The sequence below is a fragment of the Paroedura picta genome, chromosome 4 (assembly GCF_049243985.1).
Source record: "Paroedura picta isolate Pp20150507F chromosome 4, Ppicta_v3.0, whole genome shotgun sequence".
Taxonomy (NCBI): domain Eukaryota; kingdom Metazoa; phylum Chordata; class Lepidosauria; order Squamata; family Gekkonidae; genus Paroedura; species Paroedura picta.
In genome coordinates, this window is record NC_135372.1 from 122289786 (window position 1) to 122309310 (window position 19525).

Below are 19525 nucleotides of genomic sequence, written 5' to 3' on the forward strand. Positions count from 1 at the left end.
TCTTCTTTTTACTGCTGCTATTTGACACAAGTGGAGCCTGTCTGTTTTGTACCGGTCCTGCTTGTTCCAAAAAGCACCCTAGTGCCTAACAAACCCTTCCTCCTCATCCATGTGTTGAGACTCGTAATTTGTGCCTACCTATCTGGACCTGCATGTGGAACAGGCACACTTCTCAGAAGGCTACCTTAGAGGTCCAGACCATGAATCTCCTGCTTAGCAGCCTAATTTTTTCCTCTAGGTCCGCATTACATTTCCGCACTTCATTGGTGCCAATACGTTGCACGAACATCAGCTACTCCCAGCACTGTCTACCAACCTATCTAGACGATGTGTAATGTTGGCTACCTTAGCACCAGGCAGGCAAGTCAGTATGCGGTTGGTATGTAGGTTCACAACCCATCTAGCTATATTCCTAAGGACTGAATCATCAATTGCCAAGACTCCCCCTCCCTCCCTCCCTCCCTCCTGTCCCAGGAATGGTTTCTTGGTACAGAAGGATACTTGTTCACCAACTGAAAACAGGGTATTGGAGTATTTTTGATTATGCATTGCACTCTCTCCCTTCATGGCATTTTCTGCGTCGTTTCTTCACGCTATTGTAAACTGGCTTTGCTACAATTCTTTCCTGTAAGCTGCTTCCAGAGATGCTATTTATGGCATGCATAAACCTTACTGTGTTTTCTGTCTCCTCCCCTGAACTGTCTTACACCAATGGCTGAACAGAAAGCCTATGAACTACAATTCCCATGAGGCTGAGCCAGCAGCATGTGTCAATCAGGTGACATTGCTGCTGACCACAGCCTACCAATGAGCACGTAGTACAATGGATGTACTCTCCCACTTGAGAAAAGCTCACTCAAATGCAAAATATCTTACCTGGATTAACTATGGTATGCAAAATAAAAATGCACGTTTTAAAAAGGGGCGATTTAACAGCATCAGTGATCTGACTTCGAAGAAAAACTGAATGCATAGCCACCCCTGATCCGGCAAGTGCAAAAGAGCATGTGGGCATATGGAACAGCTGTCAAATGCACAAAATACCCAATGAATATATTTTACTTTCCTTCTTTACTCTTTCACTGCCCAGTTCAAGACTCTTTTTCTTTTTTAAAGGTGAGCAAATCAGAACGACCTGAATCAATAAAGCCTACCACGAGTCCTGCAACTACAGCATCTGTCACTCCAACTACCATTCCTGTGAGTGAGACGACACACTTTGTTGCCATTCCTGAATGCCAGTTGGGCACTGAGGACACTGTTAATGCACCACATTGTCCAGTCACTCCTTTAATTAGGCCGACACCTGTCTTCTCTACTGGAAATGGCTCTGGAGAGCCCCCCTCGTCCGCTCAGGTGGTGGCCAGTGACCCAGACACAATGTGCTCCTTCCCAGGAGAGGTAGAAAGCCAGGCAAAGCCTGCAGGAAATGAAGAAGAGAACATAGAGACAATTGGACAGATTCAGGAATTGGATTGCGAAGCACCGTCGCCAAGAAAATCCAGTTTGGATCAGGAAGCACCTTCCCCAGGGAAAGCTAGTTTGGGGCAACCAGAACCCAATGATAGCTCAGAGCTGAAGCAGGAGACGAGAAGGGGTAAGTAGGGACTGAAAGCAATAGCATTGTTGCAAGATTTTGCAAAAACAATCGGCATGATTTATCTTAATACTTTGCATTTCTTTTGAGGTTATGTGAAGAGAAATCCTCACCTGGGACCAACTGATATTTACCTGGAGGATCTCTCAAACTTGGATGCTGAACAGGTGGCACTCTATTTCCCTAAAAGGTATGACTTTGAGCTACTGATTTTACTGCACTGGGCATGTGTGTAAGACAGACTGATACCTACATTACAGAGTTGTCATTGGTTGTCTTTTGTCCACCATCACTATCTATGAGATGAAGTTACCCTTAAATGGAGTGGGGACATGGGGGTTGGCTTCCACAAATGTCATCATTCTACTTCTTGTTAGTGGAAAGACGGTGGAGGAAAATGCCGGTTTTATAGGTTTAAGAACATTGACTTTCTATAATGTCATATTTTGTTAGCTTTGATTTCCACACCAGAGGCTTCCCATTGGGCTGCAGGTTAAGTTTGAGCCTGGGCAGGCTGCCCCACTTCTTCCTGCTCCTGTACAAGGGCGTGTTTGTCATGGTGCACCTCATCTGCCCCGGATTTGTGCTCCCACACAGGAGCCGGGGCAGTGAAATTCCCAGTGCGGAAACAGAAGCAACTGAAACAAGTTACCAGCAAAAAGGACCAGTGTTAGCTATGTGTACATCTTTGGGCAATTGCCTTGGGCGGGCACCCTAAGAGCCAGTTTGGTGTAGTGGTTAGGAGTTCTAATCTGGCATGCCAGGTTCGATTCTGCGCTCCCCCACATGCAGCCAGCTGGGTGACCTTGGGCTCGCCACAGCACTGATAAAACTGTTCTGACCGAGCAGTGATATCAGGGCTCTCTCAGCCTCACCCACCCCACAGGGTGTCTGTTGTGGGGAGAGGAATGGGAAGACGACTGTAAGCCGCTTTGAGCCTCCTTCGGGTAGGGAAAAGCGGCATATAAGAACCAACTCTCCTCCTCCTCCTCCTCCTCCTCTCCCCCCCCCCCCCCAAATATCTTTTTTCTGGGAAATTGTTTTACATTTTTGAAAAGAAATAGATTGCAAAGATCATAAGCCGTGACTTCTTCAGGTAGATTGCAAAGAATAGGAATCACTTTCTTAGGTACTCATGTACATTTCCATTTAGAGACAAAAATGAAAGGGGATGCAGATTGGAACTACATTGTTCTGCTATAGCTGGTCAAAATATCTCAATAAGGGAGAATTTTTTTCTAACCTAAAGGGTTCCTGTCATATTTTTTACATTTCCTCTATTCAAACTCTAAGGTTTGGTATTAATAGCATTGTGTAGTATTGATATGTTCTCATTCTCTCATTTTCAGTGGTGCTGAAGTGACCAGCCAAGCACAGACTGAACCTAGCGGCTTCTCTCGAACTCACTTGCAGGGTGGCACAGATAATCTGGAGTCTATGGCATGTAACCTGATGCCGCACATCCTTCTGTCTGTCTGTGGGGGTCTCGGAGATAGTGGAGAATTATCACGTGGTAAGCCTGAAAGGGAGAGAATAATCTATACATTAGGACTTCAAACATTCTAGCAAAGGTGCTTTATATTTGTTGGCCTCTGTTGTAATGCTACAGTTATATTTATGGTGATGAAGGGCAAAAGAACAGAATCCAGGACAAGTTGATCAGAGTATGTTGCGATGGTGCATTGAAAGGTCTTGGAGACTTTCAGTATTTATGTCATATGCCAGAGTTACATACAGGAAGCATATAATAATACAAAATATGTAGCCAACTAGTACAGTGGTTATACAGGCAATTGAGCAATCCCCCTAAATACTAATATCTAGGTTTTCCATTCATTCAGTTGCAGCTGGAGAGAGTACAAAGAGTTCTGTTGCATCTCCCTGGAAAACACAATGTTCACATTCCTGTGACAGATAGCAAATAGTTTGGCAAGCTGCACTACAGTCACATTTGGGACATGGGTATTTTGCTACATTTAAACAGAAGGTCTGCACAAGTGCCAAAGCCTGTTCATATTCTATTAGCTGTCTTCCATACTTTATGTGGCAAGTCAAATCCTGCAGGCCTGTTATTGGTGTTTATCAGGTTATGGATATCATACAAAACTGATTTCACCCATGTTTGTAACCATTCATTCCCCAGATTGAAATCTGGTGATTGCAGGATTTGTGCAGATCTTATTACCCCGGTGGGACTTTAGTATGGATAGACCTGCGATCAGCAATGTCTTTGTGGATGGGAGGCATTCACTTTTTTCTGCTTGCTAATTGACTGACCGATAATAACTTGGAAAGTCTTTGTTATTTAGGAGTCAAAATAATGTTCTAAAGGAAAAAACTTGTACAGCAGACCAGACTTTGTCATAAATGGCAGTCAGATCAATGAAAATGGCTGATGTTTTAGACACTTCTGATACCCAGCATCAGTGAAACTTGTTAAACTGAGAATCCGGTCTTCATATCTATGACGGGATCTAAATCATGCATGCCGTATAGGGACATGTTTGTTAATTGTGTCAATGATTCCGTTCAGGATTAGCCTCTTTAGGAGTTTATAATAGGAGCTCGGAAGGGAATCAGGTCTGTAATTTTCCACCAGATGCTTCAGCTTTTGCAGGTTTCAGAATGGCAACTATCTTTGCTTTCTTGAATTCCCTTGGGAGTCTTCCTGTTCTCATGATGTCAGGGAGACACTTTGCAAGCCAGTTCTTAGTGAACATGCCGCTGTTGGTAAGGTATTCATTATATATAGATGCAGTCAAAGCCTGGTGCCTTACTGTTCTTGATATCTTGCATTGCCTTGGAAATCCCCTGACAACTCAGTCTTCAGGGCAGGTGCATTTCAAAATCTGGAGTTCTTTGTTTATCCTGATTATAAAACCTCAATCTTTTGGAGCTCTGGATAAGGAAATAGTCAGGTAGCTACATGGTTTGTTGTTAACTCCAGATTTCTTGGCACCTAAGTTTGTTTAACAGATTCTAGGCTTTCCTTCTGGAATTGCTGAAATCCAAATTCAGAGTTGCTTCAGATCATTTTTGTCTGTCTGTAGTGTTGAGTTCATAGATGAATTCATCTGCTACTTCTGGGACTTTGCTGTTGAGGAAGTTTTGATACAGACTCTCAATCTGGTCACTCCAGCCTGGTATATATTCCTTCCAATTTCCTTGAGGAATGTGCCTTTTAGCCATAAATATAATAGCTCCAACAAATTGGCAGAAATTATGTGTTGGAGGGGCCCATCCAGGATACCTATCCAGATCTTCACTGAACCTTTCCAATTTGTCCTCTTAAAGTTCCATCGTGGTCTTATATAAGGGCTGACTTTTCCAATCAGATGAGACAAATGTTAAACCAGTGTTGAATTTTCTATTCCATGCCACTTATCTGAAGGTGCCACCATCTTTAGCGTTGAAAACAACATGCAAGCCATATTCTTCAGCCCAGTTGACAAGAGCCTCACCATTCTTACCATTAACTATATATATCCAATTTTCATGATGGCTATTAAAGTCTCCAGCATATACAGAAGGATGAGGATAGGTTGATAGGACATGTGCTGGCCATGAAGTTTCAGGAGGTTTGTAAACATTGACAACATGTATTTCTCCAGCTAATACTACAATTGTATGGATGTCATTGTGAACATTAGTCAATACCAGCTGTACAGTTTCAGTGTTGCTTTGGGCATAAGTCGCTATGATGGTATGTGATTCCTGTCCTACAATTTTTGCTCTATGGCGGCCTTGATTTTCGTTATTAAGATGCATTTCTAGAATATGAACTAAATCAATTTTATTAGCCAGCAGGATTTGCCACAAGTATTGTAATAGTATAATATTGAAAGTTGGTGGGTTGGAGACTTTCAGTGACTCAGTTGGAATGGCTCACCAGCAAGTCTAAGGCAGAACACATGACTGAATGGTCAACTCCTTTGTTGCCGCCTATTCATTTGTCTTGGATTGATGCTAAGAAAGCCCCAGGCCGACTTCCTGTTCCTAAAGAGTCAGGATGGTATAGTGGTTAGCACATTGGATAGGTAAGAGCTGTGAGGCACAGGCTTGAATTCCTGTTCTGCTGTGGAAGCTTACTAGGTGACCTTGGACCAGTCATACTTTTGTATCTACTTAAAAGGGTGGCCATTGTAAGGATAAGATGGAGGAAAGGGGAAAGTGATGGTGTAAACCAGGGATAGTCAACCTGTGGTCCTTCAGATGTTCATGGACTACAATTCCCATGAGCCCCTGCCAGCAAATGCTGGCAGGGGCTCATGGGAATTGTAGTCCATTGACATCTAGAGGACCACTGGTTGACTACCCCTGGTGTAAATTACTTTGGATCCTCACTGGCAAGAAATTTGGGATATAAATATCTAAATTAGGAGGAGGAGAACTATCTACATTAGGAGAAGGAGAACTACAGGAATAATAAAAGAGGAGGAACTTTAAACTCATGCCGGTTTTGATATTCATGCCTTCCTGTGGAAATCTGGGAAACTGTATTTCCATAAGGGAGTTAAAGATCTTTAACAGCATTCTTAATACTCTTGGAAAACTGCTGTATCCAGCATAAGCCAAGACCATTAATGATACTGTCGATCTGCTAAGTACAAAGCAGGTAATTGTAGTCCATGAACATCTGGAGAGCAACAGCTTGGCCATCCCTATATGGGAGCTCCATCCTAAAATGGAGTAGCCTCTTTTGTTTAACATATTTTGGGTTGGCAGTTTCTACCTGTTCCCAGTTTCACAGTGCACGGTGGTTGGAGAACTAGTATGTCCTCTTCTCTCTTTGTCTCTTTCACTTCTAGCAGAGGAATTTATGAAACATGTAGTTTCCTATCAAGAGTTTGCAGAGAATCCAGCAGTTATCGAGGATCCAAACTTGGTAGTGCAGATCCACAAGAAGTGAGTAGAATGATCTCCTCCTGCTCTGAGACTTGGGCTTTTTCCTGTACTGTCCAGAAAGCAATTAGTGTGTTTATATGCCTTTTCAAGTTGCATTTAACAAGCATAGATATGTGTTCCCATATGGCCTTTGAAATCCCTCTTTCCCCTAATTCAAGGATTATTAGTATGTGTGAAACTCTCATATCCTTATACATGTGTGACTGTGTTGCTGGGTGCCTGTTATCAAACCTCCGTCTGAGTCTTCGCATCCCAGTTTGCAGGGAGCAACCAGTTTGACTGCTTCTGAATGTTGTGACAAATCAGAACTCATTTCAAGGATTCTCAAGCCAAAAGCATGGGAACGTGCCTGAGCCTGTCATAAATATAAATTTGCATTACTCTTTTGGTGCAGCCATCCTTCTCACATATTTTGGCCGTTCTTGAATTGGATAAAAGGCATGCCCCACTGCATTCTATCAGAGGTGACTTACTGCTGCAAAATTATTTGCTACCATTAGGCAGACTTCATTGCTAGGTGTGGGCAATTTGGTTCAGACAAGCCAAAAAGGACACAAATCAATGTCTGCAAAGGCTGGGGGAAGTATTTAAAGGGCACAGCATGTCAGAAAGCTGATCATGTTAGAATCTGCATGAAAATCACCCCCCTCCGCTGATACTTTGTTGTTCTGGTAAACACCTTAAGAGCAGTTTTAAGGAACTGGGGCTGGGGATGGCAAGTAAGCTCCAAGTTTTCTCAGTCTAGAGAAGCAGCGGCAGGGAGAGGAGTCCAGACCAGACATGCACACACACACCCCGCCCCCAGCAGAGCGAAAAAGAAAGTACCCTCAGTGAGAATGACTGCTTGTTTCTATGCAGGAGCCTTCCAGCACTGAAATGTTGCAATACAATTAAAAGACTAAACAATACACCCAAAGCCACCTCTTCTGGATGGGTTTTGGTAGCAGTCCTCAAGGTGAGGGGAAATGTTCAGATTCCCAGAAAGATTTTCTTGCAAATTCATTTTTTGATGAAAACAAAAAACATGGGAGAACAGTGCTAAAAGAAATGGGGGTGGGGGGGGGGAGGAAGAAATGATACAGCACAGGGTAATATCAGGTAATGAAAGTGGAATTTTTGGGCAGTCTGAAATACCAGAGTGTCAATCAGCATTTCGTTATGCTGTTTTGTCTGTTGCTGAAGTATCTTAACTGTGATACCCCTGTGGGACTGTGATAAGAACCCAATCCTTTCTATATAAAATGAGATCTTATGGTGTCTTCCTTCTACAGTGTGTTTTCTGAAGATGCTCTGCATGTTACTGCTTTGATAATGGGCAGTTAAAATGTAAAAAAACTATATACATAGCAAATTGTCTCCCCTTGCAGATATTATAACTGGGCGGTTGCAGCTCCCATGATCCTTTCTCTACAAGCTTTCCAGAAGAATCTTCCCAAAGTAAGTTGGAGGACTCAGGGTTACTTAAGTAAAAATTTCCACAAAAATAAAATTCTTAGAATCCGAAGCACAAAGAAAGCTTAGATATGAGCTTTTATGAGAATATGGCAACATTGTGCAAATAAACAAACCCGCACCTGCACCCTGAAAGGTCCTTGACCCAGGCTGGTATAATGGGTTGCTTTCACTCACAGAGAGCCAGTTTGGTGTAGTGGTTAGGAGTGCGGACTTCTAATCTGGCGAGCCAGGTTTAATTCCCCCTTCCTTCCCCACATGCAGCCAGCTGGGTGACCTTGGGATCGCCACAGCACTGAGAAAACTGCTCTAACTGAGCAGTAACATCAGGGCTCTCTCAGCCTCCCCTACCTCACAGGATGTGGGGAGAGGAAAGAGAAGGCAAATGTAAGCCGCTTTGAGACTCCTTTGGGTAGAGAAAAGCGGCATATAAGAACCAACTCTTCTTCTTATCTCCATCCAAATACCCTGATTCTTTGTCTTCATATGTATCTGCATATCAAACCATTTTTTTCCTATGTGTCCATTAGAAATTTTCCAGCTTCCTGGCCATGATTTGCCCAACAATTTAAGGCTTAGAAAGAAAAACTAGAAATAAATGGCTTCTTTCAGAAGTGTCTGGCTGCTCTATTAGTTGGGTAGTCTGCCATCTTTGATCAAGCTTTTGCCTCTAGAACTAGAAAAAGTTTGTGTTCAGTAAAGCTCGTCACCACCACAGGATTTGCAGAAAGCATTTAACTAACTATGCCTTCCAGCAGAGTGACCTTCAGGATATAAGATCTTACAGGCAGAAAGGGAAGTGCAACAAAAGGCAAGGGAAAACAAGCATTCAATTACTAGAAAGCATTGCAGCTCTCCCTAGAATTCAAGGGGACTAAGCAATACCCTGTGTTAGTATTTAGATTATTAAAACTGCTGACATGCTGCCACCTCTCCAACATTCTTCTCAATGGTACGCATATTATTCCACCATATTCATTTGTATCTCATGCTTTTCTGCCCAGATGACACTTTGGAGAGGGTCCAACTCCTATTTTTGCAAGGTGATCGCATGTCTCCTTCTGCTGCTTCTCTCCACTTTCAGTCTTCACTTTCGGGCAGCTTTGAGATACCTTCCCAAGACAAAGGTTCAGGTATTTTCTTTCCAGTTCCGGCTAGGTAGGAAAGTCCATGGGGTGGTATTCTTCTAGCTGCCCAGTTTGAGCGCCTGATTCTTGTCATTTTTACCAACTCCGGTTCGCGCGCGAGTTTCTGGCATGGCCTTTGCTACCTTCCACTTCCTCTCCATTTTCCTTTGTGGGTTTTTGCTTGCTCATCTGAGTCTTCTTCAGCAGTTTAGGATTCGGATAGCTTGGGTTATGGAATCTCAAAGCATACAGTTCCACACATTGTGTGCTGTTATACGTCCTTGGGACTAGGGTTCTGCACTCTTAGTTTTGATCACTGTAACCCTTCTGTGGGCCTATTATCCAGCTCTGAGCACTTCCACTGGGAATGTAAGTACAGGATTTGTACCCAAACATTCTGATGTGCTTTACGCTTGGATTGGATCTTTGCTACAATTCCTATGGAGCCCTGTTAATGTTAATCGCCTCGTTATGGTAATCCGGTATCCAAGAACATGCATCTGGCTATCTGAGCTGGTGTGTGGCTCTTGCTTTCTGCCACTCCTTTCTGCTCAGGTATGTATGGCATGTTTTCCTGATGCTCAGTAGCCTGTTCCTTGAAGTCTTCTTTCAACTGTTTAGCTGTATACTCTCCTCCATCATCTGCATGGATCATTTATGACTTCCTTTGAAATATGTGGGTGGCTGTTTCCCCAAACTGTGAGAGTTTTCCAAGCATTTCTCTTTTCTGCTTCATTAGATACATGGCAATATACCTGGAGTAGTCATAAAAAATGCTATGAACTATTTGTTTCTACTTGGTGTGTAAGTGCTTAGGGTTTCCCAAACATTGCTATGGGTAATCTGCAAAGAATGTGTCAGCTGGCTTTGACTACTTTTGGGGAGCAGGTTGCATGTTCCTTTCAGATTAATGCAGTGCATGCACTTAATATGCATTTGACATATATCATTTTCATGACCTGTGTTTAAATCCTGATTTTCAGGCTCTGGGTGATTGTGTCGTAGGTGTCTTTGCCACAGGGAGGGTGTGTTTGTCAATTATGAGTTTGTGGTTTTAGCTTGCTCATTCTGTTGGGGAAGCTTATAATTCCTGTATCTATAACCTCTGCCCCATTCTTAAACTCACATTGAAACTGCACTGAGGCAATTACTGGAGAGATGTATTACTAATAGAAGGCTTCCCTCTGTGCTGGGATATATAGGACATTTTCCTCAAAGACTGCCATCAGAATGGACTACTGTGCTATAAGAATTCAGATCTTATTCCACCAGCAGTGATGCTTTTTCCATCTGCAAGGAAGATCTTTTCCTTTATGCTGAGGTCAAGATCTGTGAAAGATCTCCTGGTCTTGCATCATGTGGCTTATTGCCCTTACATCTGTGTACTAACCTCATGATGCATTGCTTTTAAGAATCCACCCCAAATTACCTCTGCAAAGTTGCCTGCAGCTGCCTGAGCTTTTGCTTTGGGTGTTTCTGTGATTTCTGTCCACTATTTAACTTTTTCTTTCAGGTGTCCAGTCTTTCCTCAGCTGTAATACACCCCGGTTTCTCTCCAGTGCTCTGTCCTACCTTGAGGGCTGTCTCTGATCTTTCAGTGTCTTACCTGTTTGAAATTCCTTTCTGTGTCTGTCATTACAGTTACATTAATTTCTCCATAACACTTTCTAGTGTAAGAGCTGCCTCTGGTCTGGACTCAAGGTAGTCAGTGAGAAGTCTATGCAGGGGTATGACTGTCTTTTGTTTCTTCCTTAAGCCTAAGCTGCTGTTTAGAGATGGGCACAAACTGGCTGACGAACTAAGTTCATAATAAATTCTGGGTATTTCATGTTTCATGGAGCAATGTTCACAAACTGAAGAATTGTCATGAACTTCCATGAATTTTGAGGTAGTTCACGGCAGTTTGTGGCTTTTTATGGAAAACAGCTGAGCAGCAGAGGGCTCCCAGCCACATAGCTGTTTAATTTAAATGCTGTGGAGTCATCTAAGTCTTTGCTTTCTGATCCCCGCAGAAAGCAGGGATTTCTAAAAAGCTGAGTAGCAAGGACTACTACTAAGCTGTTAGGTTTAAATAACCTAGAACCATTTAACCCTTGGCTTTTTGCTCCCCACAGAAAGCCCTGAGGAGCAGAAAGCAGTGGGTTCCAAACAGCTACGCAAACTGTTTGGTTTAAACAAAACAGCTGAATGAAAGCCCCTTTCTGCTCCCTGTTAAAAGTTGCAGGGAGCAGAAAGCAAGGGTTTAAACTTTAAATGGCTCAGTAACTGGTTTTCAAGCTAGTATATCAGTGCAACAAATTGAGTTGTGCCCATCTCTACTCCTCTTACACTGGTTCACTGGTTTTACTGGTTCTAGCATGGCATTTACAAATTCATGCATATCCTGCTGCTTCTGTGGTCTCACCTTGTATCCTTTATATAAAACATTTAATGCTGTTTAGATTGGAATGTTCATGCAGTTTTTGGGGTGTATTCTGCACACCCTTTGGCTGTGTCTTCTTTTATTATATGGATCTCCCACTTGCAGGCATTTGACTGCTTTGCTTTTCCTGTCCCATTCTATTGGATTGTCACATGTTCTTGTCACTGCTTAAAAAAATCCCAGAGGTCATCTTTGCCCAGGGATTATATCTACTTTGAATTTCCACAACTGATAATTTTCATTATTTTTTTGGCCACTGCAAACTTAAGATCTTCAATGCTTACCATCCTTCTCTGGACATGCTTTCCTTTCTAACTGACTGTTATAGCGTTCTTGCAAACTTATTTATCTTGTGATCTGGGCCCATAACCTGTTAGAAGTGTTGGAGAAAAAAATCCAGTCCCAAACAGGCAAACTTGCATTATAAAAAGTCTACTGCAACAAAATATTGCACAATGTATTAGCTAATTCCAACAATGAAGATATCTTCAAGATGTACGACATGATGTAAAGCAAAGAGGAAACATAATGAGAGGCAGGAATAGGTGTAAATTATAGCTTTCTGTAGTGTTTAGACTAAAAAGCCCCGTGTTAGTATTTACATTAATAAAACTTTTCACATGCTGGTTCTTTCCCAGCAATTATAAGTATTATTTTGGATTGGATTAATGATAGGTAGAAAGATACACTAGAGCTGTAAACTTGAATAAATGATCTATAAATATTTAAATATATTACAGGATAAATGGTGAGATAGAGTCCTAGTAAAGGGTTTCATAATTTCTAATTTTAAAAATTAGATGCAGAACTGCTAATATTATTTGTCTAGAAATGGGTGCTTATTAACAAGACGATAGGAGGTAGCTGTACAAATTCATATTCTGAGAAACTAAGCACCCCCATTATCAAAAAATGTTAGATGCCGCAGTAAAATATCTGCTTTCCAAGATTTTAGATACAATCCCTGGCATCTCCAGTTAAAATGATGGGGAATAATGGATGTGAAAGATCTCTACCCTGGAGAGTTGTTGTCAATCAGAACAGGCAGTACTTGAGGTTGATATATCAGTGATCTTACTCAGGATATGTGCTTCATTTGATAACCTTCCAATAATTACAAGAACTTATGAATTATTCTATAGCTGATAAATTTGCCTACATTCTTAGTACATATCGTACCTGAACATATAAACCTCTGCTACCCCAATGGCCTAGCATGAAAACATCTCATGCTTCATTGGTTGAATTGGTGCTCATTCTGGAAGCTTCAGATATACTCTTAAACTTCTGCCTTTCTAGGCATACTTTTCTACTCTGTTCCTACATACAGCTGTAGCAGTTTTTGTGAGAACTATATCCATGTATTCCTGCTTGAGGAGTATATGATGTTGGGCTGATGCACTACTTCTTGGCAAAGTCGTTGTTGCTGTTCTTAGCTGAATAATCATACGAAGGAAGGCTGGTTACTGATGTATTCTTTCTGTATAATTAATTGTTGTTTCTAATTGAGGTAGTAAGAACTTCCTGTCATAGGTATGTAGATCAGCTGTTTTGTGTCAGAACATGAGTTGCTGCTGAAAGATTTAATCCTTGCCCTAATTTCCTTCTGTCTGCAGAGTACTGTTGACAGACTCAAGAAGGAGAAGATGCCCAAAAGGGGTGGCCGGTGGTGGTTTTCTTGGAGGAGAAGAGAACTTTCCAGTGAGGAGGTAAAAGTGTTGTGATGTTCCTCAATCCATGTCAAGAGAAGAAATTATGTGGCAATGACTCTTTTTTCCTGCTCAACCCCCCCCTCCCCAAAAAAAAAGTTGCAGTTGAGTGGGCTTCAGATGGACTAGTATTTATATGTGGATAGTAACTTATTCAGAGGAAAAATATTTACAGCCCTCTTTGGAAAATGTTGGTGTGTCTTTGCCACTTCAAAAAGATCAACAATACATGCTAAATGATGAAGTTATACTCCAGTTCCTGCTCTGCAGAGACCACATTGTGTGTAGCTGAATTTTTAATGGTTGTTTATCGAGCTAGAACTAAGCCGATGCTGTTTCCGTTGGCTGCAGAGGAAAGGACGCGCAGTAATGGGTTTATACTACAAGTAGAACGATATAGGCTAGATATCAGGAAAACAGTTTTCACAGTCAGTAGTTCAGCAGTGGAATAGGCTGCCTAAGGAGGTGGTGAGCTCCCCCTCACTGGCAGTCTTCAAGCAAAGGGTGGATAAACACATTTCTTGGATGCTTTAGGATGCTTTGGGCTGATCCTGCATTGAGCAGGGAGTTGGACTAGATGGCCTATGTGGCCCCTTCCAACGCTATGTTTCTATGATTTGACTGTTTTGGTTTATAATATTAGCTTATTTTACCCTATTATATTTTTACCCTGCTTGGCTGTATTTGCCTCTTACTGTTTTATGCTATTAAAGGTTTATTATTATTATAACAATACATGGTAATAAAATGCAAGCATTGCCTCCTGCTGCTAGAATGTGTCACCATCTTGTCAGAAACAGTTCAGTTACAAGCTCTTCTGTATGTTTCCCATGTCTGAGGTGAGTGCAAGGACATTAAAATCCACTTGGCCTATTTCTTCTGCCAGTGTCTCCAATCAAAGTCTAGCAAGTTGAAACTAGTAGCTAGCAGCAACTCTGTCTCTTTGAAAGATTAGCAAACTGCCTGCCCCTCTTATTTACTCATCTCCTGCCAGTCATTTCCTATTCCTAGGTTCTTTGGTTCCAATCCTACTCTTTATTCATTCCCAGAAGTCTAGCTTCCTCCTAGGCATCTCCTGTCTTGCCAAACTCGAGGCGTAGGCCTAGCTGCTAGAGCAGAATCTCTTCACACTCGACCATGACTGACTGTAGCAAACTTTCTTAAGTTTTGTTTATATGAATTCTTGCCATTCCTTTCCTCTAACTGTGGGGGAGGGATTCAGCACATGAATTCCCTCTTAATTGCCTTGGTGACAACATCTCAAATACTCTGTATATGTGCATGAGGGTTAAGTGAAAGCCAGAGTTTTTTTTAATATATGTATAGCTGTGTTAGGAGAAGCATTCATGCCCAATCCTCTGTAGCAGGGCTGGTTTCAGGGCCCCTGGGAAGACTTCCAAGGGCACATCTCCCTCTCACTTGTGTGTTCTCCTCCTCCCCATTTGTGAGCTCTGCCCGTGTTCACCATTGCCTACAGACCTCCATCAGTGGCACTGAGCAGTGAGTGTAGCTGGGAAGATGGTGGAACGCTAGCAATGTGTGTGTGTGTGTGGGGGGGGGGGGGGCTGGACAGCTTTGGGTCTGTGAAAAGCCCTGGGTTCTGGCAGCTGCCTCAGCTCCAGATATGTTGATGCCGACATTGATCTGTAGCACTGATGAGACTTCAGTTTAGTGCTTGCTCCACTGACTGCTACCATGCAAGGCAAGAAGACGACGGAACCTGACCAGTTCCACAGGGCCTGCCAAAGGGAGCTCCTCCGCCAGGCATTTGGTTGCGGTCGACCAGTACCACCGCTTCCAATTGGCCCCCAAGCCCCCCGTCCCCCTACTACGACTGCCACGAATCTATCCAACATACTGGGTCTCAGTGAGAGTTGAGCTAAGGCTCCTTGTAGTTCCACCATTCCTTAATGATGTTATTGTTATTATGTTAATGTTATTGTTGTTATTCACCTTGTTCTAGGAATGATGTTACCTGAATCATTTTCTTGTTCCATGTAAACCGTCCTGAGCCTTCGGGGAGGGCAGTATAGAATCATAGAATCATAGAGTTGGAAGGGGCCATACAGGCCATCTAGTCCAACCCCCTGCTCAATGCAGGATTAGCCCTAAGCATCCTAAAGCAATTATTCTATAGCTGATAAATTTGCCTACATTCTTAGTACATATCGTACCCGAACATATAAACCTCTGCTACCCCAATAGCCTAGCATGAAAACATCTCATGCTTCATTGGTTGAATTGGTGCTCATTCTGGAAGCTTCAGATGTACTCTTAAACTTCTGCCTTCCTAGGCATACTTTTCTACTCTGTTCCTACATACACCTGTAGCAGTTTTTGTGAGAGCTATATCCATGTATTCCTGCTTGAGGAGTGTATGATGTTGGGCTGATGCACTACTTCTATATAAATACAATAAATAAATGTGTAATATAGCTTAACCACTTCCAATCTCTTTCATGTTCATAGCCAGAATCCAGCACCCAGAAAATGTATCCAACAGAGTCCTTTCAGCAGAGGTGGTGTATCTTAATGTTTTCATGGAGGCTGGTGGTGGGAAGGGTAATACTGCAATGAGGAAACGATCGATTATGGCAGGGGTAGTCAACCTGTGGTCCTCCAGATGTGCATGGACTAAAATTCCCATGAGCCCCTGCCAGCATTTGCTGGCAGGGGCTCATGGGAATTGTAGTCCATGCACATCTGGAGGACCACAGGTTGGCTACCTCTGGATTATGGAATCTTGGAGAACTGATTCATCTTGTTCCTGAAGTTTTTGTGTCAGAAGATTTTCCATGGAACTTGTGACTACCCAAGAGGGTTGTTTGATATGAGAATGATAAGCGCCAGGGAACTTTTAATATCTTGTACATTTGGAGAAAGGGTATATGCTGAGGAGACTTCTTCCCTATCTACCTTAAAAAGCGGAGAGGGAGTTCCTGTTTGTTCATTCTTCATTCCCCAGTTGTGACTGAAAGATACAGAATGAGTGAAGCATAACTATCTGTAGATGTTTTTAAAAAAATCACAATAAACTGCAATAGATTAATCTGAGGCAACGTAATAGCAAGCCCACTTGTATCCCACTGCCAGGAGAAGTAGCTGTCCCTTGGAGGATGTTAATTAATCAGAAATTCTAACACATGTGTGGCATCCAATGTTTCCCCTCATTAACAGGGGGGATGCTTGTTCTGTCTCTTAACTCTCTTAATCTCTTGCTACCTCGTCTTCTAGTCAAGTAATGTGAGGTCAGTTAAAGGTTGATAGAGATGCCCACACTCAAAGGGCTTTCAGAGCCAGGGCCAAAGGGGTCATTCATAACTTTTGGGTACCCAGTTTGGCAATTAGCACATTGCTAATTGAGGTGTCTATGGGATGGGTAGGTGATTGTTGCAAATCTGTTGCAAACCCTAGACATTGTGTCCCATCCCAGATTCTTACAGATAACTTCTTAATTTCCTTCCTTGCACTGTTATAATGGGAACTGGCCTTCTGACTTATTGAGATATTTGTGTTCTCTTTTTTCTCTTCTTCCATTCTTCAAGAGTGTTGTTCTGGTAGTGTTAATCTAAGGTTATGCTCTATATTGAGTGGGAAAGCTCTAGAAGGAAAAGATCTACTGCTTAGGACATACTAAATATCTACTTGGGATTATGCTTCATGACGATCATGAGTTCAGATTCCCATGATATTCTCTGACATTGTTTTGGACTAAAAACCCTCTCTGGGATTTGGGCAATATTTTAGATGTATGGTTGTTTATTTTAATTATGCCTCATCCTGTTTCTGTGCCAATAAAGAAAGAGGGACGATGCTTCATCCAGTGACGATGAGCCTGTATCTTCCAGCCGAGGGGTCAGACCCATAGCAGATTCTATTACACAGAAGTTTCTTCCAACCTACAAGAAATCCCTAAGACTGTCTTCAGATCAAATTGTATGTGGTTTTTCAAGCTTTCACACTTACCTAGTTGTGTATTTAACAGATGTCAAGTAACTGTATGATAACAACTCTTGTCTCTTTGGCCTTGCTCTTGAGTGGTTCTGTGCAGTAGGGCTGTGAGTTACAGATTAAGAACCATCCCACACTTTGAGCCGCAGAAGCTAAGCAGGGTCACAGCTGGCTTTGCACTTGGGCACAAGGCTTTTGGGGAGAAAGAACGGAGTGGGACTTTGTAGACTAAACCCTTTTCTGACAGCATCTCTCTAAATGGTGCCCTATTGCAGGGTTTAGATGTACAAACATAAACAGTTGCTCTTCTCTTTAAACCAAGTTGAAAGAAATGCCACTTCAAGCATGCTGTGGAACAGCTGCTGTGGTTGTATGTTGGAGACACTAACATTACACTGGGGGAATGAGAAAAGGAAGGCGGAGATACAAATGAGAAATGTAGATGTTCAGAGGAAGCTTAACAAACCGTGCCTCCTGGGTCCACCCCACCAAGAGCCTTTGCCACTATCCCTACCTTTCGTTATCGTTGTCCAAGAGCTGGAGCTGTTGATGCACCTTCCCTCCTTATTTCCCAGCCATCTTTAAAAACCAAGCATCAGCCTGCACATGCACCCAGTATAGCTTTCTGAACTATCAAGAGGCCTCACTGGGCATGCATTAGCTGCTTCATGGTCTTTAAGGTTGTTTGGGGAATGTGGAAGGAAGGAGTGACTTGTTCTGTGGCTGCTGGAGTGATGTTACAGCAGTGGGGAGGCAGAACTTGGTCTCTGAAGCCACTGCCTTGCTTTAACCAAACTGCCACCTAGAAAACAATCTTTTTTCATGTTCAGCTTCTGTGGCTGGCAATACCAAACAAACAAAGGCATGGCATGGATCAGCCAAAGTGTTTTTTTTTAAACAAATGAGAATTGCTGTTTGCATGCATGGGGGTTGGGAGCATATTGAAAAGGGTGTGTGTGTGTGGATGCAATTTGTTGTTGATGAAATACATTTCAGAGGGCAGCTATGTTGGTCTGCAGTAGAACAGCTAGATGCAAGTCCAGCAGCATCTTAGAGACCAACTAGTTTCAGGCTAGTATAAGCTTTCTGGAGTCAAAGCACCCTTTTCCAGATGTAAGTAGGAATATAAATATTTTCATCACAGTTGTAAGTTGGTAGGATTGTTGTAAAGGATGCAGAGGTACAATGTATATTGTAATCAGTTTGATTAGAGCAGAGGGGAAGTATCTGGGGGCTGGAAATTAGCATCTGCAGTGAGAGAAATGTCCTGTGGCCCTATTAATCCCTGAAGGGGTCCTTTGTTCTGAACTAAGGCATGCTGTCCACATTTATTTGGAAGTTAGTACCAGTGAACTCTGAGACTTAATTCCGAGTAATTTATGCAGGTCTGGGCTGCATAAATGTAAATAACTAAAGCTCTTTAGGAAAGGTTCAATACTGAATGTATTTTTTTAAACTTCTCTTTACTGTAGAAGAGTCTGAACCTGAGAGATGGCCCCAATGAGGTAGCATTCAGTGTGACCACTCAGTACCAAGGCACATGTCGTTGTGAAGCCACCATCTACTTGTGGAACTGGGATGACAAGGTGGTGATCTCTGACATAGATGGGACCATCACGAAGTAAGTGGTTGCCATGGGAGTCTTGTTTTGCACCCTTTGACACCGGTGTATGCTCACCAGCTATTCACTGTGCAGTGAACTCTGGCCATTATAGCTCAAGTTGGAATGAGATTCAAATTTGAGTGATGTGTACATGTGTGTTTCTAAATATTTCTCTTCCTTTTCTTCAGATCTGATGCACTGGGTCACATCTTACCACATCTAGGGAAAGACTGGACCCACCAAGGGATTGCTAGGCTGTACCACAAAATTCATCTGTAAGTACAAGATATTTGTGAAGCCTTTATGGGTAATTTGCAGTAGTCCCTCACTGAACAGGTGCAGGGTTCGATGGCTCCCTTACAGGATCAAATGGGTCTATGAATAATTTTTCCTCCTTTTTGGCTCTTGGGAACAATATGAGTTTTTACACTTTCTCCTGCAGCAAAGAAGATTGTTTATCAGTGCAATCCTAAATAGATGTAGACCTTTCTAAGTTCATTGAAGTCAGTGTTCTTAGAGGGATGTAGCTCTGTTTAGGATTGCAGTGTAGATTAAATTAATGTTTTATTCCCAACTCTATGAAATGTTTGACTGGTTTTTGACCCCACCTGGAGTACTGTGTGTAGTTCTGGAAGCCTCACTTCAAAAAGGATGTGGACAAAATTGAGAAGGTTCAGGCCAAAAATGGTTGAATATTCAGCACAGCCCTAACTATTGGAGTTGAATGTGTACCAGTGCCCTTCAATGTAACTGGAGCTG

At 42.4% G+C, this 19525-nt stretch overlaps 1 protein-coding gene across 6 annotated transcripts in view; it reads left to right on the forward strand.

The window, feature by feature from the left end:
• LPIN3 (lipin 3) overlaps positions 1-19525 on the forward strand; it is a 51127-nt gene that overhangs the window by 25984 nt on the left and 5618 nt on the right. For 5 of the 6 annotated variants that reach the window (XM_077335436.1, XM_077335434.1, XM_077335438.1 and 2 more), the window contains exons 7-17: positions 1117-1597; positions 1688-1787; positions 2947-3110; positions 6406-6502; positions 7870-7939; positions 8959-9087; positions 13120-13212; positions 15682-15731; positions 17013-17148; positions 18636-18784; positions 18955-19041. In XM_077335436.1, the coding sequence (XP_077191551.1) occupies positions 1117-1597; positions 1688-1787; positions 2947-3110; positions 6406-6502; positions 7870-7939; positions 8959-9087; positions 13120-13212; positions 15682-15731; positions 17013-17148; positions 18636-18784; positions 18955-19041 (1556 nt within the window). The remainder of the gene's footprint in view (positions 1-1116; positions 1598-1687; positions 1788-2946; positions 3111-6405; positions 6503-7869; positions 7940-8958; positions 9088-13119; positions 13213-15681; positions 15732-17012; positions 17149-18635; positions 18785-18954; positions 19042-19525) is intronic. The other variant, XM_077335439.1, reaches the window with a different exon arrangement.